Genomic DNA, 27798 nt, shown 5'->3' with positions numbered 1-27798 from the left:
CAGAATGCAAAAATACTGCAGAAAAGATAACAGAGGAATGCAATTAAATGGTTTAAATTTTACTGACATTGGAGAGAAGAATGCAAGGCCGTCTTTTTGTATGGCTCAATGGGCTCTTGTCCAAGGGTCCCAGGAGTATAAGGGTCCCCTCTTTCCAGGGGTACCAGATTTTTGAAAATCGGCCCTAGGAAACCGGAGATATCTGACTTCAAAGCAGTGGTCCCCATCCGAGTCTGTAAATTGCTCTTCCCAGCCAGATCTCTCTGGCTCTGTCTGACTTACAGTATTTTTGAGGGTATACTCCAAAATCTGGGACTGTCCCCTTTCGGTGGACACTGGCAGCTTGTCTCTACTATGCCCAGAACCAAAGATATCAGCCTTCCAGCAGCTGGTCCCTGCTTCAGCTCCACACGTCTAACATGCAGTTTTATAGATTCGTTGGTGGATTACTCTGGCTCCTGAACTCTGATCCCAGTGGCGCACACAGGGGGGGTTTCCGAGTACCTGGAAACCCCCCCTGATGACCCCAAAAAATGTTTTGAGACGGAGACACAGCGGTCTCCGTCTCAACAAAAGCAAAAGCCGCGACCGCGATCGCGGACGGAGCTGCAGCAAGAGCAGAGAGCTATGCAGCTCTCTGCTTAGAGAATGTCCCGGGTGCCGGGGGAGCTGCTGGCTGCGCATGCTCAGCCACAGCAGCTCCCTCCATCCTCACTCTGCCTCATGCTGCCGTGGCCGCCCCTCTGTATGTAAGTTTGAAATCATTGTTTAAGTGTGTTTTTGTATGATATGAATGCATGTATGTATGTATGTATGTATGTATGTATGTATGTGGGTTTGTGTGTGTGCTTGTATGTACAGTATGTATGTATGTATGTATGTATGTGTGTTTACATATGTGAGTGTATGTATGTGTGTTTACATGTGTGAGTTTGTGAATAAATATATATATATATAAATGTGAGATATATATATATATATATATATATATATATATATATATATATAAAACCGGTAATCCGGTAATCCTCCTTGGGTCCTGTGATAGGACCTCTATTGAAGAAAAATAGGCGGCACTCCAGGGACTTAAATAAAGTCAAACTGTATTCAAAAAATAAATTTCATGGTGCAAAAAACAACGTTTCAAGGCTCTACGGCCTTTTCATCTGGTTATGCATTATAGGTGAGATCAATAAACAAAATATCTCTGTTTTTTTTCACCTCACCTATAATGCATAACCTGATTGAAAGGCTGTAGAGCCTTGAAACGTTGTTTTTTGATCCATGAAATTATAGCCATAGCCAACCAACTGGACTTACACTGGGGGATTCAGAATTACAGACCAGTGATCGTGTGCGGAATCTTGGCGTTGTCCTGGATGGTGGCTTGACACTTAAACATCAGATATCAGCCACAATCAAATCCTCATTCTTTCACCTGAGGAACATAGCCAGAATCAAGCACTTAATTCCCTCAGATGACATGCCAAAAGTCATACATGCATTTGTATCATCTCGTTTAGACTACTGTAATGCCCTCTACCTTGGTCTACCAGCAAAAGAATTGCAACGCTTACAGCTGGTTCAAAACACAGCTGCCAGGCTATTAACCAACCAGCCCCGTTCTAGCCACATAACACCCATCCTCTACTCCCTTCACTGGCTGCCTGTAAGATGGCGAATCATCTTCAAGATTGGCTTACTGAGTTTCAAAGCATTACATGACCAAGGCCCAAGGTACCTGAAACAGCTTCTGACCCCATACTGCCCCACTCGATTACTGCGATCTGTAGATGAAGGACTTTTAGCAGTACCTAGAATCTACCGTAATTCATCTGGGGGTCGAGCTTTTAGTCATGCGGCTCCGACTCTATGGAACTCACTTCCCCGCACAGTGCGAGAGGCCCCAACTATAGAATCCTTCAAAAGTAGACTCAAGACTTTTCTGTTTACTAAAGCATTTCCATAGTGTCCCTTTTAGTATCTTCATGCTTCTGTATTTTATGAAAATGTACTTCATTATTTTCTGTACTATATTATGCTATGTATCTGTTAAGCGCCTTGAGTCCTATTGGAGAAAGAGCGCTATATAAATAAAATTATTATTATTATTATTATTTTTTAATACAGTTTGACTTTATTTAAGTCCTTGGAGTGCCACCTATTTTTCTTCAATAGAGGTCCTATCACAGGACCCAAGGAGGATTACCAGATATATTAATTTCAGGAGGCCACCCTGGCATCTTTGCTTTTTATCATCCAGAGTGCCAGACGACCACACAAATATATATATATATATATATATCTGCAAATGATGAATGGCACGTCAGAATCAGATAAAATGTACGGAAGCAGGATGGCACTCATAGAGACTAGTAAACCATAGAAAATCAGCACAGAACGCTGTAGCTGTATGTCAACGTTTCAGAGTTAGACTCTTTTAAAGGAGTCTAACTCTGAAACGTTGACAAACAGCTTCAGCGTCCTGTGCTGATTTTCTATGGTTTACCAGTCTCAATGAGTGCCGTCCTGCCTCCGTACATATATATGTATGTATGTTTGTGTGTGTGTGTATATATCTATATATATATTTATTATACATACCTGCGCATATACATACATACCCACCCACCCACGGAAACCCCCCTCGCTAAATCCTGCGTTTGGCACTGGATCCCCAAGTCCCCATTACCTCCTGAAAGGTGAAACGCTCTCATTTTTTTTTATCCCATTCAAAGCTAAGAAATCTTTTTCCAGGAACTGGAGATACTGTATCTGCAGTCAAGCAAGCTGCCCTCCTTATGGAAAGTGATGCATACTAAGCACACTACACTATCGACCCCTCCCCTACGTATTAAACACCCCCTACCACCCTGGAAGTCATGTACCGAGGCTCCTTCATTAAGCCCAGTGTCCCCTTCTACAGTTTAGTGTTCTCCCTCCCGCCCCATCTCCCACCATCTGTGCAGTAAAGGAGTAATTAGCAGAAATTACTGCTCCAGGTCCTACATGCTGAGCGTAAGATAGAACACCCACTACCGCCGGCGGGACATCAAAGCTGCCGCTGATAGCACCTCCCTCCCCTACCGCTGGAGGATGGGTAAGGGCCCCAGTGCGTTGCTGTGCCCAGGGGCCCACACTGCTGTTAAGATGGCCCTGGAAGAATTAGGCATTTACCAGCTGCAATACATGCAGAGTTTCAGTGCATTTAGTTTACAGTGATTAAATATGTACATAATAGTAAGCATAGCGCAATAGCACAAATGCCCAGCATGAGACAATTCCAGGGGCTGGTTGGCACCTTTTAGCCTGGGGGGGCAAATGCAATCAAGTGGCCCCGGCTTATCTACCAGCGCACGGCAAAGGCAAAATGGATGTGGCAGAAAAACTGCAGGTGTGGTTTATCTAATGGGGATGCAGTTTAAATGTGTAGTGAAATATCTAAAAAACCATTATGTCAATAATCAAATACATTGCCTACCAGCCCTGTCTGACAAACAGCAACTATTCTAGTGACTGTTATAAAACATGGAAAACAATGGGCTTAATTCAGATGTAGTTGGAGTGGCTGTTACCTCCTTAGAAGCAGCAGTGATAGCCAGGGACAGATTGGAATGGAAAACCAGCCTGGAAAATCTCTGGAAGCAGCCCTAATGGGGGTGGTGTCTCTTGAGAGGTGGAACCATTGGGAGTGGACTACATTACTGATTTCTAGTGTAAATCATACTGTAGGTGTCCCAGATTCAAGGGATTTTATGGCAAGTCTATATATGTATGTATATATATATATATATATACACACACAACTAGGGGAAACAGGTTCTTAAATATAGTTTAAGATCACTACTTGTCTCAAGTAATCAAAGAGCCTACTAGAATTAGGACTATACTGGACCTAGTACTAACTAATAACGTGGAGATAATATCAAATACTAAAGTAGGGGAGACCTTGGGAAACAGTGATCATAATATGGTCACATTCGATATTTGTTTTCAAAAGCATCACTATAACGGTTCAACTAAGACTTTTAACTTTAGAAAAGCTAATCTCAACATGCTGAAATAAGGACATTGATTGGGAAGCTTTGTTTCATGGTAAGAACACTGCTGAAATGTGGGATGCTTTTAAATTTTTTGCTAGATAAATATACTCATAAATTAATTCCTGTGGGCAGTAAACACAGGAGTTCTAAATACAAACCGATGTGGCTTAATAAGAAGGTTAAGGAAGTAAATGGATAAAAAGAGGTGCACTTTCAAAGCATTTAAATCAGATGGGAAGGCGGGGTCATTCTACTACTACAAGGAATGTAACAAGAACTGCAAAAAAGAAATCAGAGCTTACAATAGAACACGAAAAGCAAATAGCTAAGTAGAGTAAAACAAACCCTAATAAAGTTTTTACGTATATAAATGGTAAAAGATTAAAAAAAGAGAATATAAGACCATTAAAAGGCGAGTTGGGTGCCTTGATTAACGATGACAAAGAAAAAGCAGAAATATTAAATGAATTTTTTTCATCAGTGTTTACTAGAGAGGATCAGATGCTGGAAGTAGCGAATAACATAAGTACTGATAATATACCGTTGCTTAGTACTTATTTTAGTGAGGAAGTAGTCCGTGAGCCACTAAATAACATTAAGATGAATAAATCTCCCGGTCCGGATGGACTTCACCCAAGGGTTCTTATGGAGCTTAATTCAGAACTAGCAAGGCCCTTATATTTGATTTTCTATGATTTAATTAAAACAGGCATGATACCAAAGGACTGGCATATAGCAGAGGTAGTGCCAATATTTAAAGAGGGAATCAAAACTCATCCTGGTAACTATAGACCAGTAAGTTTGACATCTATAGTGGGGAAAATACTGGAAGCCATATTAAGGGATAGCATACAGGAGTACTTGGACACCTTCAAAGATATTAATAGGAACCAGCATAGTTTTGTGAGGGACAGGTCATGCCAAAATAACTTAATTAGCTTCTATTAGAAAGTGAGCAATAATCTTGACCAGGGAAATGCAGTGGATGTGGTCTATTTAGATTTTGTTAAAGCCTTCGACACAGTGCCTCACAGGAGACTGATTTTCAAACTAAGAGAGCTTGGGCTAGGAAACACTATTTGTACTTGGGTAGGTAATTGGCTGGATAACAGGGAACAGCGATTGGTGGTTAATGGGATGTTTTCCAACTGGGCCACTGTATTCAGTGGAATACCGCAAAGGGTCAGTACTCGGGCCACTACTATTATTATTATAATTTATTTATATGGCGCCACATGGGATCCGCAGCGCCCAATTACAGAGTTAACAAATAAGCAAATCGTGAAGACAGTGACTTACAGTTCAATAAAATATAGGACACGTAGTGGCTATATAAACATAGCTGCATCAGTAAACAGCACTGAAATAAGTAATAGGGTGGCAGAAAACCAAAGGATTTGGCGCCATCAAAGAGAGTATTAAAAAGAAGATAGATTAAGTAAGAGACGTAAAAGCACATAATGGAAGAGGCCCATTCTCGTGAGAGCTTACATTCTAAAGGGGAGGGGCACACAAACAAGGGTGACACAGATGGGGTAGAGAGTGAGCGTGGGCCACAGAAGGCTTAGGATGAGAGACGGCTGGGTTTGGTGAAGAAGTGGGTCTTGGGAGAGAGTTTGAAGTTTTTTAGAGCGGTGGAAAGTCTGAGGGGGAGAGGTAGAGAATTCCAGAAAAAGGGAGCAGCACTTGCAAAATCTTGGAGGTAGGTGGAAGGAGGTAATCAGAAGGCAGGAGAGGCAGCGTGCATTAGCAGAGCGAAGAGGACGGTAAAGCGAGATAAGGTCAGAGATGTAACTAGGAGAGGAGTGGGTAAGGGCTTTGTAAGTGAGTGTGAGAAGCTTGAAATTCTGAAGGGAAAGGGGAGCCAGTGAAGGGCTAGTAAGAGAGGGGAGGTGGATGTAGTGCATTGGTGCGGAAGATGATCCGTAATCCATGTGCCCTCCAGTTTACACATGTATAAAATAAATTACACAACAGTGATAAAGTCACAAGTGAATGGACCACGTGAAACACACAGAAATAATTATAAAAATACTGAGCTTCAAGCTTTCGATAAAATCTCTCTCCAGATTGTCCAAGGTTTGCAGTAAGCATATACTGGCCTTTTAAAGGGGAACCTGAAACAATAAAAGTGCTGCCCTCACACAAGCTTGCACAGAATATGGAGGGATAAGCACAAATAATAATGATAGTGCAGCAGTCTTTTAAAAGACATGTTGTTTTAATACAGATTGTACTTACAAGACAAACAGAAAAAATAGCATATCAACATCCTTATGGTGGCAAACACAGCTCTGCTTCATAAGTACCGCAGAGTCCCACTGGAGTTCAGCGTGGTGGCAGTCAAAAGCAGGTCCGGAATCTGCAGCTGCACCCAGGAAACGTAATCGGCGTCCGTGAATGTCCAAATAGGATGTGACAGAACCACACACTTAACGCACGTCCTCTCCTGTCCTTATAAAGGAGCCTTTAATCTCTCCTAACGCTGTACACCGGGGCTGACATTTTAGTTCCTGTTCGAGGAGCTGAAATGACGTTACCGGAAGTTCGGCTCCGACTTGCATTCCACAACTAAGTAACGCCAGCGGAAGTTGGCGCCGGCTTGCGTTCAATACCAGCAGGGTTAATTCCGGTCAGACGTAGGAGTCCGTTTTAAATAAATAAAGTATGTGCTCAATCAATCCTAAAAATGTACATAAAAAGCAATCACAATAAAACCAATACTATATGTAAAAGCCATCACCACAAAGTACACAACTTTTTTTGGTGATCCGGGCAGTAGCACTGAGGATAGATTGAAGTGGAAAGATGTATGTGTTAGGGATGCCAGTCAGGAGGAGATTACAGTAGTCCAGTCTGGAGATGACCAGTGAGTGGATAAGGGTCTTAATGGCATCCTGGGTGAGAAAGGGTCTGATCCTGGAAATATTTTTAAGATGAAAATGACAGGTTTGTGATAGGTGCTAAATGTGGGGTTGAAGGAGAGGGAGGAGTCAAAGCTTACTCTAAAACAGCGCACTTGGGGTCTAGAGGAGATAGTAGTGCCATCTATAATTAATGAAATTGTAGGAGGTGAGGTTGTGCAGGATGGTGGGAAGATGATCAGCTCAGTCTTATGGTGTGTACATACAGTGAGATTTTTTCTTTCGATTTTGACTATATAGTCAAAATCGCAAGAAATGTTAATGCAAATCGCAAGGTGTTATGCCACTTGCGATCCCGATGCGCTGTCCCACCAGGTAGGGATCACAAGTAAAGATAGACTGCGCAGGCAAGTCAATCCTTGCTAGATCGTGTACTATCTAGTTCATCTCACATGTCAATTAAATCTCACATAAGCCAAAATCTCACATAAGCCAAAATCGTAAGCACACATAGTCCATATCTCAAGAAAAGTTAGTCAAAATCGGTGGTGCTGGGCTCCGGGGAGTTCAGGGGAAATCACAAAGTGAAAATCAGGCATAGCAAGGATCTCACCGTGTGTACACACCATTAGACATGTTAAGGTTAAGAAAGTGCTGGGACATCCAAGAAGAGATAGCAGAGAAACAGTTGAATACACGAGTGAGGATAGACTACTGTTCAATATACAGTATTTATTAATGACCTAGGAGTTGGTCTAGAATGCACAGTGTCAATTTTTGCAGATGATACTAAACTGTGTAGGGTAATTAATTCAGATGTGGATGTTGAGTCTCTTCAGAATGACTTTTCTAAACTAGAAGTTTGGGCTGATAAATGGAGAATGCGGTTTAATATAGAAAAATGAAAAGTTATGTATTTTGGAACTAAAAATAAACATGCGACCTACAAATTAAATGGGGAAATTGTGAGTGAAACAGGAATAGAAACATATTTAGGGGTGCTCATTGATAATAGACTTACCAACAGCACCCAATGTCAAACTGCAGCAACAAAGGATAATAAGGTGTTAGCATGCAAAAAAGAGATGAGTGCGTAATCCTGCCACTGTATATATAAATCATTGGTATGGTCACACTTTTAATATTGTGTACAGTTCTGGGCACCTCACTATAAAAAAAAATCTTAGTGCTTGAAAGGGTTCAGAGGCGAGCCACCAAACTAAAAAAGGGGTTAGAGTTACTGGATTATGAGGAAAGTCTTAGTAGGTTACATATGTTTTCACTTAAAAAGAGGCATCTAAGAGGAGACATTATTAATATTTACAAATATATAAAGGAACAATACATGGAGCTATCAGGTGATTTGTTTAATTAGAGATTTCTTCACAGGACACGCGGACACCCTCTGAGGTTAGAGGAGAGAAAATTTCATACCCAACAAAAGAGGAGGTTTTTCACAGTAAGGGCAGTAAGGATTTGGAATTCTCTGCCAGAGAAGGTAGTAATGATGGACTCAGTTAATATATTTAAAAATGGATTAGATACATTTCTAACTGAAAAAGATATCCAAGGATATAGCATTTAAAAAGAATGTACTTAGTAAAAATATGCATTATAGTTGTCAACACTTGAATCAGTATGGTTAAACTCATGGTTACATACATTCTCATTCTGAGTTGTTCGCTCGCTAGCTGCTTTTAGCAGCATTGCACACGCTAAGCCGCCGCCCTCTGGGAGTGTATCTTAGCTTAGCAGATTTGCGAACGAAAGATTAGCAGAATTGCGAATAGAAAATTCTTAGCAGTTTCTGAGTAGCTCCAGACTTACTCAGCCATTGCGATCAGTTCAGTCAGTTTCGTTCCTGGTTTGACGTCACAAACACACCCAGCGTTCGCCCAGACACTCCCCCGTTTCTTCAGACACTCCCGCGTTTTTACCAGAAACGCCAGCGTTTTTTCGCACACGCCCAGAAAACGGCCAGTTTCCGCCCAGAAACACCCAGTTCCTGTCAATCACACTCCGATCACCAGAACGATGAAAAATCCTCGTTATGCCGTGAGTAAAATACCTAACTTTTGTGTAAAATAACTAAGCGCATGCGCTCTGCGAACCTTGCGCATGCGCAGTAAGTGACTAAATGCAATATAGCGAAAATCGGCAACGAGCGAACAACTCGGAATGGCCACCAGTGTAGGGTAATATATATAGGTTAAACTCAATGGACAACGTGTCTATTTTCAACCTCATTAACTATGTTACTATATATATATATATATATATATATATATATATATATACATATATATATTTATATGTACAAAATGGTAGAACCCAGCGCCTTCTGTGTTAAACGAATTCCAAGTGAAAATTAAATAATAATATGCGTACCGCATCCCATGTGTATATCAGGCATGTAGTCTCCTGATGCCGGTCTTCTAGCTTTCCCACTGACTCCATAGTTGGACCGTAAGGAAATTAGAGAAGTAACAAAAAATAGTATAGTATTGCCAACATATGTAAAGGTGTGCATATATCAAAATTTCCAATGTGATTAGTGGTTATGCCTTTAATTATATGGTGCACCCAGTGTCACAATTAAAGACCATGTGAAGTGCCCACCGCCTAAGGTAGTATAAAAATAAGTACCCTCAGGACTTGTAATGCTTGCATGTAGAAGTATCTTTAGAGAATTCTTCTCCTGAGGTTCATACAGGGGACCCTTAGAAATTAATTAGAGTCTCCCAGAATCGGGAAATAGAGCCCATAGTGTAGTAATTTTAAAGATTTTAATACAAACATAAACGTATAAAACACATAAAAAACATATAAGGATTGGACCCGTACAATAAAAAAGATTATAAAAGCTTATCTCTGATCCTTTCAGAGGAGTGGAACGTCTGTCCAACGCGTTTCGTCCTCTTAATAATTTGTTAGGACTTCATTAAGGGGTAATTAGGTAGGCTCTGCATGATCAAACTATTTATAGGAAATTCACAGCTAATTTGGGCTCATCCGTGCACATGTGCGGGATATTTTCCCGCACTTTCGAGTGCACACGCGTGGGAGTGGACCGTATCTATATATATATATATATATATATATATATAAAAGCAAATACCACTGACTCATCACACAATCTCCTGAACCATGAGGACTAGGAACTTGATATTTGGACAGTAGCTTGCTTTTGTGACTTAGGCACCCACTAAGAAAAGATTTTTCCAATTTACACCTGCAAAGGGGTTAAAAGGATTGTAATGATTATTGGGAACTCCCCCCTCACAGAGGAGAGTTACAACAGCCCACCCAGCCAGGGCTATAAAGAATGAATGGTGCCGGTGATACCAAGTTGCGGAGGAGGGGGGGGGGGCACAATGCTTCATTCCTGGACTTCCTTGCCAGTGGCAGTTGCAGAACAGTCCATTGTTCAAATAGGGAAGGCACGTCAACTGCCACCCCGAAACATCGCTGGGTATGGCTCCTCTATCTGTATAATGGACTGCTCTGCAACTGCCACTGGCAAGGCAGTCCAGCCTTATGGTTCAGGAGATTTTGTGATGAGTCAGTGGTATTTGCCTTTTATCTATATAGATTTCATATATAAATACTTAACCAGTCAGAGGAGGGTAATGTCTCAATTATCAGAGTTTAACCTGTCACTTAAACTAAACCTTGCCAAACCTTTTAGAGACGAATAGGAGGAAAGGAGAGAAATATATTTTGACTCTTTAATGCATTAAAGGAAAGCTTGATAGTCAGCAACTGCTTATCTGCTGTGTAAACAGCTCTCCCAATGACCCTGAGTGTTGTGCGAAGATCTTTACCTTTTTACCTCAAAGGAGGTGCCTTAAGGAGAGCAAGAAGATAAGCAAGGAGACCTAGGGGCCTTTGGAATGGTCAGCCTATCCCTACAAACCTTACATATTTAACATACAGCGGGCGGAGCTTGGCCTGTTGTCCCAGCACTGAGTATATCAATGGAAGACTTCTGGTTCCGGCTCCATGCGGTAAGCAGCCCCGCAGTGAAGCTCCTGGAGAGCCCTCCAATTCTATCTATTACAAAGCCCAATTGGGCTTCCAAACAAACACCCTGTGCTGTGGAATACCGTCTCCCTCTTGTGTTTACCGCTGCAGCGTCCATCCACCAGCTGCCGGTTCCCTCTGATGGAGCTCACCACTGCCGCGCCCTTCTGCCCAGCATGATTCTGGCCAGCTCACTGCAGCCCTGTACACAGCCCCACCTGGCTGGGAGACAGTAACGGAGGTGCTCTGACTGTACTTCTGTGTACCGAGTACACTCAGCTCCCGCCGAATGCCTCTCTGGTTCCTGATGCTCTGGCTGGAGCTTAAGCTGAGACCAGGCAACATCTCTCCTGTAACGCTAAAAGAGCTTTACAGATCTGCTGCATAGTACGCAGTATTCATTCTAATTTATATGTAATTTTCCTCCACTGCATTACCTACTCCCACATAAAAAGAAATTTATCTCCGGCGCCTGCTGCTAATTTTACCGTGCAGAGACCGGATTCATGTCAGACTACTTCCAACATGGCGCCAGGCAAAAACATACCACCGTCATCTCCTGTATCAAAAAAGGCTACCCCTGCATCAGACCACTATGAATCTTCTAAGGTACGTCGAACCGCTAAATCACCCATAACTTATACAGACATGGTTGACGCAATTAAGTCGACAATTGGTCCACTCCTTACACAAGCGGTCTCTGAAATAACTTCACAATTACAACATCTGTCGCACAGAGTCAGTGATGCTGAGAATAATATTGGCATACTTTCCCATGATATGACTTCTGTTCAAATGGCTACGGCCAGCCTTGAAAAGGAAAATTACCAGCTTTGTAATAAGCTGGGCGACCTCAAAAATAGATCCCATCGGAACAACATTAGAATTTTAGGCCTTCCAGAATCTGTTAAGCATTAAGATCTCCATAAATTTGCTAGTGTTACCTTGCCGTCCATTTTAAGAATGCAAAGATCTCGTTATTAAACGCATCCACTATATAGGCCCTGTCCATAAATCATCTGATCAATGTCCCAGAGTGGGGATTTTCAGATGCTTGAATTATTTGCATAAATTGGCGCTCTGGACAGCTTCCAGAAAACAACACCATTAAGTGGGAGAATACAAAATTACTCTTGATTTAAGACATCTCCATTGAACTGACCAGAACCAGGAAGGGCTATTTGTTCACGCCTTTTCAGGAAAAGAAGAAGTTTGCACTTTTGTACCAAGCACATCTACGTCTTTACTCAGGTGATTTGTTTGTTGATTTCAATAATGTCTCTGATGCAGATGCTTATCTTTCGAGAGCAAGATCAATCCCAAGCCCACGATATTGCTGACCCTTGCCCTTAGTTTCTTGACCATTGCAGCTTACTCATTTGATACTTGTTCATATGAATGCACCCTTTTTTTTCTCCTACCAAGTCTGCAAATGGACTTCTGCTCATATAATTTCCTTGTCACTTGTTCGTATAATAGTTTGTGTAATGCCTGCTTTTTGATATTACTGTTTGTTGTAGTCATAATGTTCTTATGTTTTATATTATCATTCAGGTATTTTCTACAATCATTATTGCTCTTTACATAACTTGAATGATACATTTTTTTTTTATAATTCTCTTTATTAGACAGCCAAAAGGTCCCAACATAAGGTACAAGAGATCAACATACTAGACTTTCAGCGGTGACAATCAAGTGTCAATATATGAAATGCAGAATAATGAAGGCTGTACAGGTTTTTTTTTTCCAACAATAAAAGAAAGAGAGTTAAAAGTAAGTCACATCAAGTAATGCAAGCACAGCTGACTAGCAACGATGTTAAGGGGCATAAGTCACCGAGGTGCACCTCTGTCCCAAATAATAAAATTCACAATCATAAAAAAAAGAAAAGAAAAAGAAATAAGCCAAGTCGCACGGCTAGTAGAGGAAAAGAGAGATAGAAAAGGAAAGAAATAGAAATAGAAAGAAAAGAAAAAGAAGTAGTATAGAGATATTGTAAATAGGTGAAATATGTTGCCGGGGGGGGGGGGGGGGGGGTATACTTTCTGGGGGGGAAAGGTAAGTCATGGCTCTGGAGTGAACGCGGTGTCAAGAAGTGGGGAGTCGATGTCATGAGAAGGGTCTACAGAGTCAACTGACCCGTCGAGTCACACCCAGTCAAGTGATGGTTCCTGCCATACGGCTAGTCAAATACCACGTTGCATCCCGGAAAATTTTCCAGATACAGTCCCGTCTATCTACAGGTAAACTATCTATATAGATACCCCATTTTTTATGGAAAAGCATCACCTTGAATGATACATTTTATGATAATGTACAGTACTTAACTGTTTAACCCCTAACCCCCTTATGAATACTCCACTTCAGAGCTGTTTGTTATTTTTCTACATAAAGGCTCTCCTAGTGAGCTCTTCCGAATCTAGATTCTAAATGTTTTTACTAGTGATGTGCACCGGACATTTTTCGGGTTTTGTGTTTTGGTTTTGGATTCGGTTCCGCGGCCGTGTTTTGGATTCGGACGCATTTTAGCAAAACCTCCCTGAAATTTTTTGTCGGATTCGGGTGTGTTTTGGATTCGGGTGTTTTTTACAAAAAAACCCTAAAAAACAGCTTAAATCATAGAATTTGGGGGTCAGTTTGATCCCACAGTATTATTAACCTCAATAACCTTAATTTCCACTCATTTCCAGTCTATTCTGAACACCTCACACCTCACAATATTATTTTAGTCCTAAAATTTGCACCAAGGTCGCTGGATGACTAAGCTAAGCGACCCAAGTGGCCGACACAAACACCTGGCCCATCTAGGAGTGGCACTGCAGTGTCAGGCAGGATGGCACTTCAAAAAAATTGTCCCCAAACAGCACATGATGCAGAGAAAAAAAGAGGCGCACCAAGGTCGCTGTGTGACTAAGCTAAGCGACACAAGTGGCCGACACAAACACCTGGCCCATCTAGGAGTGGCACTGCAGTGTCAGACAGGATGGCAGATTAAAAAAATTGTCCCCATACAGCATATGATGCACAGAAAATAAGAGGCGCAATGAGGTAGCTGTGTGACTAAGCTAAGCGACCCAAGTGGCCGACACAAACACCTGGCCCATCTAGGAGTGGCACTGCAGTGTCAGACAGGATGGTAGATTAAAAAAATTGTCCCCATACAGCACATGATACAAAGAAAAAAAGAGGCGCAATGAGGTAGCTGTGTGACTAAGCTAAGTGACCCAAGTGGCCGACACAAACACCTGGCCCATCTAGGAGTGGCATTGCAGTGTCAGACAGGATGGCAAATTAAAAAAATTGTCCCCATACAGCATATGATGCACAGAAAATAAGAGGCGCAATGAGGTAGCTGTGTGACTAAGCTAAGCGAATCAAGTGGCCGACACAAACACCTGGCCCATCTAGGAGTGGCACTGCAGTGTCAGACAGTATGGCAGATTTAAAAAATAGTCCCCAAACAGCACATGATGCAAAGAAAAAAAGAGGCGCAATGAGGTAGCTGTGTGACTAAGCTAAGCGACCCAAGTGGCCAACACAAACACCTGGCCCATCTAGGAGTGGAACTGCAGTGTCAGACAGGATGGCAGATTAAAAAAATAGTCCCCAAACAGCACATGACGCAAAGAAAAAAAAGAGGCGCAATGAGGTAGCTGTGTGACTTAGCTAAGAGACCCAAGTGGCCGACAGAAACACCTGGCCCATCTAGGAGTGGCAGTGCAGTGTCAGACAGGATGGCAGATTAAAAAAATTGTCCCCATACAGCACATGATGCAAAGAAAAAAAGAGGCGCAATGAGGTAGCTGTGTGACTAAGCTAAGCGACCCAAGTGGTCGACACAAACACCTGGCCCATCTAGTAGTGGCACTGCAGTGTCAGGCAGGATGGCACTTCAAAAAATAGTCCCCAAACAGCACATGATACAAAGAAAAATGAAAGAAAAAAGAGGTGCAAGATGGAATTGTCCTTGGGCCCTCCCACCCACCCTTATGTTGTATAAACAGGACATGCACACTTTAACAAACCCATCATTTCAGCGACAGGGTCTGCCACACAACTGTGACTGAAATGACTGGTTGGTTTGGGCCCCCACCAAAAAAGAAGCAATCAATCTCTCCTTGCACAAACTGGCTCTACAGAGGCAAGATATCCACCTCCTCCTCATCGTCCGATTCCTCACCCCTTTCACTGTGTACATCCCCCTCCTCACAGATTATTAATTCGTCCCCACTGGAATCCACTATCTCAGGTCCCAGTGTACTTTCTGGAGGCAATTGCTGGTGAATGTCTCCACGGAGGAATTGATTATAATTCATTTTGATGAACATCATCTTCTCCACATTTTCTGGAAGTAACCTCGTACGCCGATTGCTGACAAGGTGAGCGGCTGCACTAAACACTCTTTCGGAGTACACACTGGAGGGGGGGCAACTTAGGTAAAATATAGCCAGTTTCTGCAAGGGCCTCCAAATTGCCTCTTTTTCCTGCCAGTATACGTACGGACTGTCTGACGTGCCTACTTGGATGCGATCACTCATATAATCCTCCACCATTCTTTCAATGGTGACAGAATCATATGCAGTGACAGTAGATGACATGTCAGTAATCGTTGGCAGGTCCTTCAGTCCGGACCAGATGTCAGCACTCGCTCCAGACTGCCCTGCATCACCGGTAGCGGGTGGGCTCGGAATTCTTAGCCTTTTCCTCGCACCCCCAGTTGCGGGAGAATGTGAAGGAGTCACGTTCCGCTTGACTTGACAATTTTCTCACCAGCAGGTCTTTGAACCTCTGCAGACTTGTGTCTGCCGGAAAGAGAGATACAACGTAGGTTTTAAATCTAGGATCGAGCACGGTGGCCAAAATGTAGTGCTCTGATTTCAACAGATTGACCACCCGTGAATCCTGGTTAAGCAAATTAAGGGCTCCATCCACAAGTCCCACATGCCTAGCGGAATTGCTCTGTTTTAGTTCCTCCTTCAATGTCTCCAGCATCTTCTGCAAAAGCCTGATGAGGGGAATGACCTGACTCAGGCTGGCAGTGTCTGAACTGACTTCACATGTGGCAAGTTCAAAGGGTTGCAGAACCTTGCACAACGTTGAAATCATTCTCCACTGCGCTTGAGTCAGGTGCATTCCCCCTCCTTTGCCTATATCATAGGCAGATGTATAGGCTTGAATGGCCTTTTGCTGCTCCTCCATCCTCTGAAGCATATAGAGGGTTGAATTCCACCTCATTACCACCTCTTGCTTCAGATGATGGCAGGGCAGGTTCAGGACTGTTTGCTGGTGCTCCAGTCTTCGGCACGCGGTGGCTGAATGCCGAAAGTGGCCCGCAATTCTTCGGGCCACTGACAGCATCTCTTGCACGCCCCTGTCGTTTTCTAAATAATTCTGCACCACCAAATTCAATGTATGTGCAAAACATGGGACGTGCTGGAATTTGCCCAGATGTAATGCACGCACAATATTGCTGGCATTGTCCGATGTCACAAATCCCCAGGAGAGTCCAATTGGGGTAAGCCCTTCTGCGATGATGTTCCTCAGTTTCCGTAAGAGGTTGTCAGCTGTGTGCCTCTTATGGAAAGCGGTGATACAAAGCGTAGCCTGCCTAGGAACGAGTTGGCGTTTGCGAGATGCTGCTACTGGTGCCGCCGCTGCTGTTCTTGCTGCGGGAGGCAATACATCTACCCAGTGGGCTGTCACAGTCATATAGTCCTGAGTCTGCCCTGTTCCACTTGTCCACATGTCCGTGGTTAAGTGGACATTGGGTACAACTGCATTTTTTAGGACACTGGTGAGTCTTTTTCTGAGGTCTGTGTACATTTTCGGTATCGCCTGCCTAGAGAAATGGAACCTAGATGGTATTTGGTACCAGGGACACAGTACCTCAATCAAGTCTCTAGTTGCCTGTGAATTAACGGTGGATACCGGACACACGTTTCTCACTGCCCAGGCTGCCAAGGCCTGAGTTATCCGCTTTGCAGCAGGATGACTGCTGTGATATTTAATCTTCCTCGCAAAGGACTGTTGGACAGTCAATTGCTTACTGGAAGTAGTACAAGTGGTCTTCCGACTTCCCCTCTGGGATGCCGCTCGACTCCCAGCAGCAACAACAGCAGCGCCAGCAGCAGTAGGCTTTACACTCAAGGATGCATCGGAGGAATCCCAGGCAGGAGAGGACTCGTCAGACTTGCCAGTGACATGGCCTGCAGGACTATTGGCTTTCCTGTGTAAGGAGGAAATTGACACTGAGGGAGTTGGTGGTGTGGTTTGCAGGAGCTTGGTTACAAGAGGAAGGGATTTAGTGGTCAATGGACTGCTTCCGCTGTCATCCAAAGTTTTTGAACTTGTCACTGACTTCTGATGAATGCGGTCCAGGTGACGTATAAGGGAGGATGTTCCTAGGTGGTTAACGTCTACCCCTACTTATTACAGCTTGACAAAGGCAACACATGGCTTGACACCAATTGTCCGCATTTCTGTTGAAATAATTCCACACCGAAGAGGTGATTTTTTTTGTATTTTGACCAGGCATGTCAATGGCCATATTCGTCCCACGGACAACAGGTGTCTCCCCTGGTGCCTGACTTAAACAAACCACCTCACCATCAGAAGTCTCCTTGTCAATTTCCTCCCCAGCGCCAGCAACACCCATATCCTCATCCTGGTGTACTTCCACAGTGACATCTTCAATTTGACTATCAGGAACTGGACTGCAGGTGCTCCTTCCAGCACTTGCAGGGGACGTGCAAATGGTGGAAGGCGCAACCTCTTCCCGTCCAGTGTTGGGAAGGTCAGGCATCGCAACCGACACAATTGGACTCTCCTTGGGGATTTGTGATTTAGAAGAATGCACAGTTCTTTGCTGTGCTTTTGCCATCTTAACTCTTTTAAGTTTTCTAGCAGGAGGATGAGTGCTTCCATCCTCAGGTGAAGCTGAACCACTAGCCTTGAACATAGGCCAGGGCCTCAGCCGTTCCTTGCCACTCCGTGTCGTAAATGGCACATTGGCAAGTTTACGCTTCTCCTCAGACGATTTTGATTTAGATTTTTGGGTCATTTTACTGAGCTTTATTTTTTTGGATTTTACATGCTCTCTACTATGACATTGTGCATCGGCCTTGGCAGACGACGTTGATGGTATTTCATCGTCTCGGCCATGACTAGTGGCAGCAGCTTCAGCACGAAATTGAAGTGGATCTTGATCTTTCCCTATTTTACCCTCCACATTTTTGTTCTCCATTTTTTAATGTGTGGAATTATATGCAAGTAATAGATCAACGTGTAATACTGGTGGTCCCCAGTCCCCACAATAAAGCAGTGTGAGCACAGATATATGCAGCACACTGAGCACAGATATGGAGCGTTTTTCAGGCATAGAACGTATAATACTGGTGGTCACTGGTCAGCAAAACTCTGCACTGTACTCCTCCTATATAATACACTGGTGGTCCCCAGTCCCCACAATAAAGCAGTGTGAGCACAGATATATGCAGCACACTGAGCACAGATATGGAGCGTTTTTCAAGCAGAGAATGTATAATACTGATGGTCACTGGTCAGCAAAACTCTGCACTGTACTCCTCCTATATAATACTGGTGGTCCCCAGTCCCCACAATAAAGCAGTGTGAGCACAGATATATGCAGCACACTGAGCACAGATATGGAGCGTTTTTCAGGCATAGAACGTATAATACTGGTGGTCACTGGTCAGCAAAACTCTGCACTGTACTCCTCCTATATAATACACTGGTGGTCCCCAGTCCCCACAATAAAGCAGTGTGAACACAGATATATGCAGCACACTGAGCACAGATATGGAGCGTTTTTCAGGCAGAGAACGTATAATACTGGTGGTCACTGGTCAGCAAAACTCTGCACTGTACTTCTCCTATATAATATACTGGTGGTCCCCAGTCCCCACAATAAAGCAGTGTGAGCACAGACATATGCAGCACACTGAGCACAGATATGGAGCGTTTTCAGGCAGAGAACGTATAATACTGGTGGTCACTGGTCAGCAAAACTCTGCACTGTACTCCTCCTATTTAATATACTGGTGTTCCCCAGTCCCCACAATAAAGCAGTGTGAGCACAGATATATGCAGCACACTGAGCACAGATATGGAGCGTTTTTCAGGCAGAGAACGTATAATACTGGTGGTCACTGGTCAGCAAAACTCTGCACTGTACTCCTCCTATTTAATATACTGGTGTTCCCCAGTCCCCACAATAAAGCAGTGTGAGCACAGATATATGCAGCACACTGAGCACAGATATGGAGCGTTTTTCAGGCAGAGAACATATAATACTGGTGGTCACTAGTCAGCAAAACTCTGCACTGTACTCCTCCTATATAATACTGGTGGTCCCCAGTCCCCACAATAAAGCAGTGTGAGCACAGATATATGCAGCACACTGAGCACAGATATGGAGCGTTTTTCAGGCAGAGAACGTATAATACTGGTGGTCACTGGTCAGCAAAACTCTGCACTGTACTCCTCCTATAAAATATACTGGTGGTCCCCAGTCCCCACAATAAAGCAGTGTGAGCACAGATATATGCAGCATACTGAGCACAGATATGGAGCGTTTTTCAGGCAGAGAACGTATAATACTGGTGTTCACTGGTCACTGGTCAGCAAAACTCTGCACTGTACTCCTCCTATATAATACTGGTGGTCCCCAGTCCCCACAATAAAGCAGTGTGAGCACAGATATATGCAGCACACTGAGCACAGATATGGAGCGTTTTTCAGGCAGAGAACGTATAATACTGGTGGTCACTGGTCAGCAAAACTCTGCACTGTACTCCTCCTATAATACTGCTGGTCCCCAGAATAAAGATATTTGCAGCCCCCTGAAACAAAGTGAGAGGACGCCAGCCACGTCCTCTCACTATCATTTCCAATGCACGAGTGAAAAATGGCGGCGACGCGCGGCTCCTTATATAGAATCCAAATCTTGCGAGAATCCGACAGCGGGATGATGACGTTCGGGTGCACTCGGGGTAACCGAGCAAGGCGGGAGGATCCGAGTCACTCGGACCCGTGAAAAAAAAGGTGATGTTCGGGCAGGTTCGGATCCTGAGGATCCGAACCCGATCATCACTAATTTTTACATTATGCATTTGTCACTGTTCTTCACCAGAAGGCCTTTTTCTCTTTCATATACTGCTTCTGGCAGCTGCATTTACGTGTTCTCCTTCATTTTGATATTCTCTCTCTCTCCACCCCCCCTCCCCCCTCTGTCTTTCTTTTCCCTTTTCTGTGTGTTAGTTACAGTGGACCGTGGTATTTGATTGGCATGAACTTTCCCCTTCACTTACTATCGCCCCCGTAGACAGGAAGATTGGTTCACAAAATGTAGGCAGTATCAACTCACCAGTAAAACGCCGCAAAATTATACATGACCTCTCCAAACAATGTTTAGATTTGGCCTTTTTAGAAGAAACCCACCTTACTTCCCTGGAAACTGCAATGCGCATTTATTGGCAAGCTGCTCAATCAGATTGTGATGTCACTCAGGTGCTAAAAGGGAGGGGTAATTCTGAGTAAGAATATTTTTTTTTTGCTATCCCTAATTCACACTGAGTAAAAAATAACACTTCATAATAATCAGATAATACAGAGATCTTGGTTGCATATATCTGCAGATATAGGGTTAAGCCCCCAGGCTGAATGGTAGCCTTAACCCAATATATCTGATTATTATGTAGTGTTATTTTTCTGACTCAGCAGCTTGCCAATAAATGTGCATTGTAGTTAGAGAGGCACGGATGGGTCAGCATTAGGAGGGATTGCTGACTCCAGAGTGCCATTGGAGAAGCTAGGGGTGTCTCCAGGTAAGCTGGCTCTCAGATGCTGTAGGAGCCATTATCATGTGGCCTTACACTGGGCTATTAGACCCAGACATATTGGTAATTCTTTATATGGTGGATTTGAGGTGCAGTACCCCCTCTGCTGGTATGGCTGGGCTATTTCAGGTTGGCACACCCTAACACTTTATTAACACTTATGTTTTTCCCTATCACTTTTTATATATATTTTGTATTATTTTAATCACACTTCTCACTTACATAGCACTTATGTGCTTCTTATTAACCCTTAGTAATTTTCACCTGTGTGCTGCCCTGGGGTGGCCGGCCTGTGCATGATGGGGTCCCCCACCCTGGACCCATATCTAGTGTTAGGGGCCCCCAGTGACAGAGACGCCTTGCCGTTCGGCCTAGGGGCTTAACCCTATATCTGCAGATATATGCAACCAAGATCTTTGTATTATCTGATTATTATGTAGTGTGTTTTTTCACTCACCCTGGAAACTGCTATGCTTGCTATGTTGGGTTGGGAGGTTCTTGCAATGTCCCCCTACAATTTCAAATCCAGAGGAGTGGTAATCTTATCTAGGAAATCTCTCTCTTTGTCCCCTACCAATGTTCATTCAGACCTGGAAGGTTGTTTTGTCCTTGTCTCTGTGTTACTGGCCGATACACCCTTTGTATTGTGTAATGTATATGCCTCCAATTCCTACAAGAAGTCCTTTTTCTCCTCTGTATTGTTGTTGCTCACCCCTATACAACGTGATAATCTCATTATATGTGGTGACTTTAATATAGTCTCTTTGCTTTATTTGGACAGATCTAATCCCTTCAGTAATACCTCCTCTACTCCTAAATTAGGAATTTCAACTTTTTCTAATAAGCTTCATATTGTGGATGTATGGAGAGCATTACACCCCATGGAAAGTAAATTTACATGTCTAGCCGCTGCACATGACACCCTTTCACAAATTGATTTTACCTTCATTTCCTCCCATTTTCTACCTAAAATTTCTGAAGCTTCCAGTGAACCTATAGCAGTCTCTGAACATGCTCTCACTTGGTTACTCGCTCTCTTTAAAACCCCCTTCACACTCTAGCAAACCTTGGCGCTTCCCTACTGGCCTTTCAGATTCTCAACTTTTTCGTGATAAACTAAAAACAGCCTGGAATGATTATGATTTCAATAATTAGCAGCATGTGACATCTGACCCCATCTTATTCTGGCAAACGGCAAAGTCAGTAATTTCCTATGCCTCAGCGACACGGAAGAAGTACGCGCAATCATATTTATCCCTTCAGCAATTATTATCGGATTCATATCAAACCTTTAAACTCTACCCCACAACCTATAACAAAACCTCTTTCATCAAAGCTAAAAATCAGTTTGATAATTTGCTACAGACCATGAGTGACAAATATCTGTTTGTAATTGAACATCGGTTCCACAAATTTGGAAATAAAATGGGTAAATTGCTGACCTCTCTTTTTAGGGGTTCTCGTCCGCCCATGATTGTACATCCTCTTAAATTGTCAGGACGTTCTCTCACCAATGATAATGTCCAAATAGCTCAATGAATGAGCTCCTTCTATGAATCCCTATATTCCTATCCATCCGCTACCACTCCCGCCTTATCCCTCCCTGCTAAGGCTGCAGTTAGCACCAATTTTTACCAACCTTCCTCAAGTCCCCTCTTCTCTTTTAGAAACCTTAACTAACCCTGTTTCTCATGACGAAATCTCTAGTACTATTTGTCACCTCAAGCCTTTAAAAGCCCCAGGCCCCGATGGATTTACTTCAGAATTTTATAAGATTCTTCTTCTCCACATTTCGAACCACCTTGTTTTAGCCTACAATTCTATGCTTTCTAGCTCTTCTTTTCACCTACACTTTAACACAGCCATAATCAAGCTCATTCCTAAACCTGGCAGGGACTTATCTTCCCCGAACTCATATCGACCTATTTCTCTGTTGAATCTCGACTATAAAATTTTGACCAAAATCCTTGCCGATCGCCATAAATATATACTCCCCTACATCATACACACTGATCAAACCGGATTCATAATGGGTTGCCATTCCCCAGTTGATGTTAGGCAAGTCCTCTCAGTTATCCAACACCTTTCAAACTCCCCGTCTATTTCTGATAATGTTATATTAGCCTTGGATGCCAAAAAGGCTTTTGATTTGATATTGTGGCCTCACCTCTTCCAATCCTTAATACAATTCGGTTTTCCTCCAGTAATTTTGAATTTGCTCAAGGCATTATATCATGATTCATACTCTCAGGTCTTTTGTAATGGCCACTTTACTATGCCTTTCCTATCACCAGGGGTACGAGACAAGGATGCCCACTTTCCCCTTTACTATTTGCGGTGGCAATACAACCTCTGGCAATAGCTATATGCAACACATCTACTATTACATGCATTTCAATCAGAGATATTGAACTAAAAATCTCTCTATTTGCAGATGACATGCTGCTTTTCATCTCCAACCCATCTTCTAGTATTCCTGAAATTATGAACCTGATATCTTCCTTCGGTCAATTCTTGGGATATAAAATAAATGTGGACAAATCTGAATTGTTTTCCATCACTCACCATTCTGATTCTCCCATCTTAGATCCCTCTCTTTTTCCCTTCAAATTGGTCTCGGATAAAATTAGATATTTAGGTATACACATCACTTCTTCCCTCACCACATTGTACAAAGCCAATTTTTCCTCTATTCTCACAAAAATATCTACGCAACTCGATGCTTGGTCGTCCCTACCTCTTTCATTATTGGGCCGTCTGGCTGTTATCAAAAGTATAATCTTTCCAAAGATATTTTATTTTATACAAATGCTGCCTATAGGCTTAAACAAATCGGATTTACTTTGTTTTGACAACTCCATAATCCAGTTCCTTTGGCAAGGTAAGAAACCTAGGATTTCACTAACCAAATTACAACTTCCCAGATAACACAGTGGCATGAGGGCTCCCAATCTTCACTATTTTACCCTGACAGTTTTCTTTAGATATATACGAGACTGGCTTCTGGACATGTCCACATACACTTCCCCTTCTTTAGATCAGGCATTATTTCATCCATTCTCCCCAGCCCCTTTACTTCACACGAAACCGACTGATATCCCTAAAACCATACTTGACAATGTATTATTCTACGATACTAACTTTGCTTGGTATGCTATTAATAAAAAAAACTTATGAGAAATCATTCCAGCTCTCCATACATCCCACTCGGGGGCAACCCTGCCTTTCCCCCTTCTTTGACTAACATGCTCTTTTATTGTTGGAGGGAAAAGTGCTTGTCCAATAATTCCAAAGTCTTTGACCCTGGGGGCACTCTTTACTCTTTCGCTGACCTTAACAAGCGGTATGCTTTTCTTAGGTTGAGTATCCCTTATCCAAAATGCTTGGGACCAGAGGAATTTTGGATATCGGATTTTTCCGTATTTTGGAATAATTGCATACCATAATGAGATATCATGGTGATGGGACCTAAATCTAAGCACAGAATACATTTATGTCACATCTACACCTTATACACCCAGCCTGTAGGTAATTTTAGCCAATATTTTTTATAACTTTGTGCATTAAACAAAGTGTGTGTACATTCACACAATTCATTTATGTTACATATACACCTTATGCACACGGCCTGAAGGTTATTTAATACAATATTTTTAATAACTTTGAGTATTAAACAAAGTTTGTGTCCATTGAGCCATCAAAAAACAAGGGTTTCACTATCTCAGTCTCACTCAAAAAAGTCTGTATTTCGGAATATTCCATATTTCGGAATATTTGGATATGGGATACTCAACCTGTACGCAGTTCTTTAAGTATTTACAAACCCGCCATTATGTATTGTGCCTTGATTCCACACAATGTTCTATTAGGTCAACAGATTTCATAAACACCCTTTTGAGATCATCGCTTACTATACTATATCGTACAAGAGATCTATGTTCTCAACTTCTCTCCCTAGAGTTAGATAGACATTCTACAATCCCTACTATCTCCTCACTCACTTCTGTGCATAACCATATTGAGAAGGCCTTTCGTTGCTTACAGTCAGCCTACCTACAGGAAGTTCACCTTAGTTTTCTTCATAGGGCCTATATTTCCCCAGCCCAAAGAAAACATTGGGTGGCCGAGGAAACAGGGGCCTATCAAAAATGTAACCACTACTCTGCTTCCTTTATGCACTGTATACCGGAGTGTGGTATCATAAAACGATTCTGGTACAAAGTTATGGCATATATTAATACAATTTTCAAAGTGTCTGTCTCTCCTGACATCATTGCATGTGTTTTCCTCCACTTTGGTAACTGGCATCTGGGTCACTTGCACAGTTTCTCTATTTCTTTACAAGTCACGATCATTACAGTAGCGAAAAAATGACTAATGGGGTGAGAGGGCCAGCAGGGGTGAGAGCACAGTAATATGTGGACTGGCAGTACTGGCAGACCCTGTGATTGACCCACTGTTATCTGTGTGCATGACCCACTGTCACCCAATGTACATGTTCTAATTTCACCCCATGTGCATGTTCCACTGTAACCCCCGTGTATATAAGTCCCACTGCTACCCCGTGTGCATGTCCCACTGGCTCCTTATGTGCATAACCCACTGTCACCTCGTGTTCATGTCCCAATGTCTCCCCATGTGCATGTCCCACTGTCACCCCATGTGCATGAACCACTGTCACCCCATGTATATATGTCCCTCTGTTTCCTCATATATATATGTCTCTTTGTCACCCACCCCATGTATATATGTCCCACTGTTACTCTGTGTCCCACTGACCTGAATGGCCTTTTTCCAAGTGGAAATGGTTGTCTTCCCACCAGTGTCCAGTCCTCCGGCTCACAGGGCTCAGTGCAGGAGTGAGGTGGCTCTCTAGATGGCTACTACTGCTGCTTCACTGGCTGCACGTGGGTTCAATGCAGAGCCAGGCACACTGCTAGCTTATCATGCATAGCAGCGGGAGGCCAGCGGCATGTGAGCATGTTGGGTGATCTGGGGAACCGGCCACACTACACTGAACTCAGGATGGCCCCCTTCTTCACTACAGCTGTCGTGGCCAGTTTGATACATGAAGCCAGCGCTGGCTTTCATACAGCCCGGTGGCTAGCCCCAGGACATAGAGAAGGGTTGGGAAGGTTGGCACATCTGAGCCATCTAAGTGGGAAGTGATGTGGCATCCCGTCTTGCCAGTCAGACCATGGTGATAGCGCTGTGTGGTGATGCAGCAGGAGGTGTCTATTACAAGTAAACACCTCCTGCTACATTAGTGATCTGGCCTACATTCTAGGATGCAATCTTCGTATCACTGGCTCCCCAGTGGGAGGCTTGCGGCACCCATAAGGACGCGCAAGCCGCCCATCGCAGAGGACAGGAAATCTCTGTTTAATGGCGGAGATCCCTGGCCTCTCCCTCCCCTTAAACAGCAGCGGCATGCCTCCTTTTTAGGAAACTGAGGACGTTGTGTCAGGCTCTGGAGCCTTACCTCCGGTGGGTGCCCCCGCGGGTTGCCGTCCCGCTGGTTGGCGCGGCTGCGATGGCAGGGAGCTGCTGGTAGCGGGTCCTTCTGGACGGATGTGCAGCTGCCAAGGGCCGGGGGCCAAGGGTCTGGAGAGCCGGGTAGTGCGGTGTGGATCGCTGCGATAAGGTCCTCTAGTCATGACACAGCATAGTGTGTCAGAGACAGAAGCTAGCGAAAGCTGTGTTCTAACAGCTAAGTATGTCTCCTGTGCTGGGGGCAGCCATGTTGGAGACCAGAGTATTACCAATGAAGTTCCCAATCTGTGTCCAGCCAATCCTGCGTGTTCTCCCCTTACAAAAGGGGGCTGGCTCAGAGAAAGAGTGCCAGTGCTTCATGTTACCTCCTTGTGAAAGGTTCTCCAGCTCTGTGCTCCCAGGTTACTTCTAGTTCCCTGGTCCTGGTTGCTCTCATCCATGGGTTACCTAAATGCTGCTGCAGTCCTGCTGTCTAAGTCTGTTGCCACTCGTGGAAGCGCTCATGGGGTCCCAGGTCGTAGAGGAGCTCCAGGTGCTAACGGCGGTTCCCGCAGATGTCTTCATTTCTTCAAAGTCCAAGTTCTTCAGCCTTGTCTTTCAATCACAAACCACAGTCCTCATTTCTTCAAAGTCCAAGTTCTTCAGCCTCGTCTTTCAATCACAAACCACAGTCCTCATTTCTCCAAAGTCCTAGTTCTTCAACCTCGTCTTCTAATCATAAAACACAGTCTTCAGTTCTTCTTTACCGGAGTTCTTCAGCTTCACTCTTCAAGTCATTTAACCATAGACTCTAATTCTTCCAGTTTCTTCAATTGCTCCAATATTTGTGTACAGCCTGATTATTCATTAAAACTACAGTTATCTTCCTATGAAGTTCTCCTTTTCTTTACACCCTCCGGCCAACGTTAACACTTAGTTTGGCTTCCACCCCATGAGGAGGAATTACATTCAGCTACTATTACTGGGGGGGCCATTACATGTAAGTATGCTATTACTGCTGGGGGGCATTACGTATAAGGATGCTACTAATGCTGGGGATTAAACTTATTTAGCATTATTTTTGCACACATAGTGATCTCACACAAGATGGGAATCAGTTTGTAACAGATAGGTGAAATATTAATGACCCGTGCACACAGACAAGCCAGTTGTGTTAATTAAGATCTAGCACTAGACCTGTTATCTTTATTATTATTTTTACAGATAGTTGAACTAATATTGCAAATAGACAATACAGGGTCGTTAATTAAGATCTAGCACTAGATCTGTTATCTTTATTGTGACCGATAGTTGAACTATTATTGCAAACAGACAATACAGGTACGTTAATTAAGATTTGACATTGAGACCTATGTGATCCTTATTATTACAGATAGTTGAACTATTATTGCAAACAGACACGCCAGGTGCAGGTTAATTAAGATCTGTCACTAGGGCTATGAGAATTCATGTTTGTAATTGACATGTTGTCAGTCATGAAATTGCATACATCTGTGTATAATGAACGTTGTTCATCTT

The 27798-nt window shown here is 43.2% G+C and overlaps 1 protein-coding gene across 1 annotated transcript in view; it reads left to right on the top strand.

Moving 5' to 3' along the window:
• The first annotated feature begins 11455 nt into the window (after positions 1–11455).
• Positions 11456–27798, top strand: part of LOC134944087 (polycystin-1-like protein 3) — a 42424-nt gene continuing 26081 nt past the window's right edge. The window contains exon 1 of the mRNA XM_063932655.1: positions 11456–11765. Within this exon, the coding sequence (XP_063788725.1) occupies positions 11456–11765 (310 nt within the window). The remainder of the gene's footprint in view (positions 11766–27798) is intronic.

This window comes from Pseudophryne corroboree, chromosome 7 (genome assembly GCF_028390025.1).
Source record: "Pseudophryne corroboree isolate aPseCor3 chromosome 7, aPseCor3.hap2, whole genome shotgun sequence".
Lineage (NCBI taxonomy): Eukaryota > Metazoa > Chordata > Amphibia > Anura > Myobatrachidae > Pseudophryne > Pseudophryne corroboree.
The sequence above is the reverse complement of the archived record's forward strand: the minus strand, read 5'-3'. Positions and strand labels throughout refer to the sequence as shown.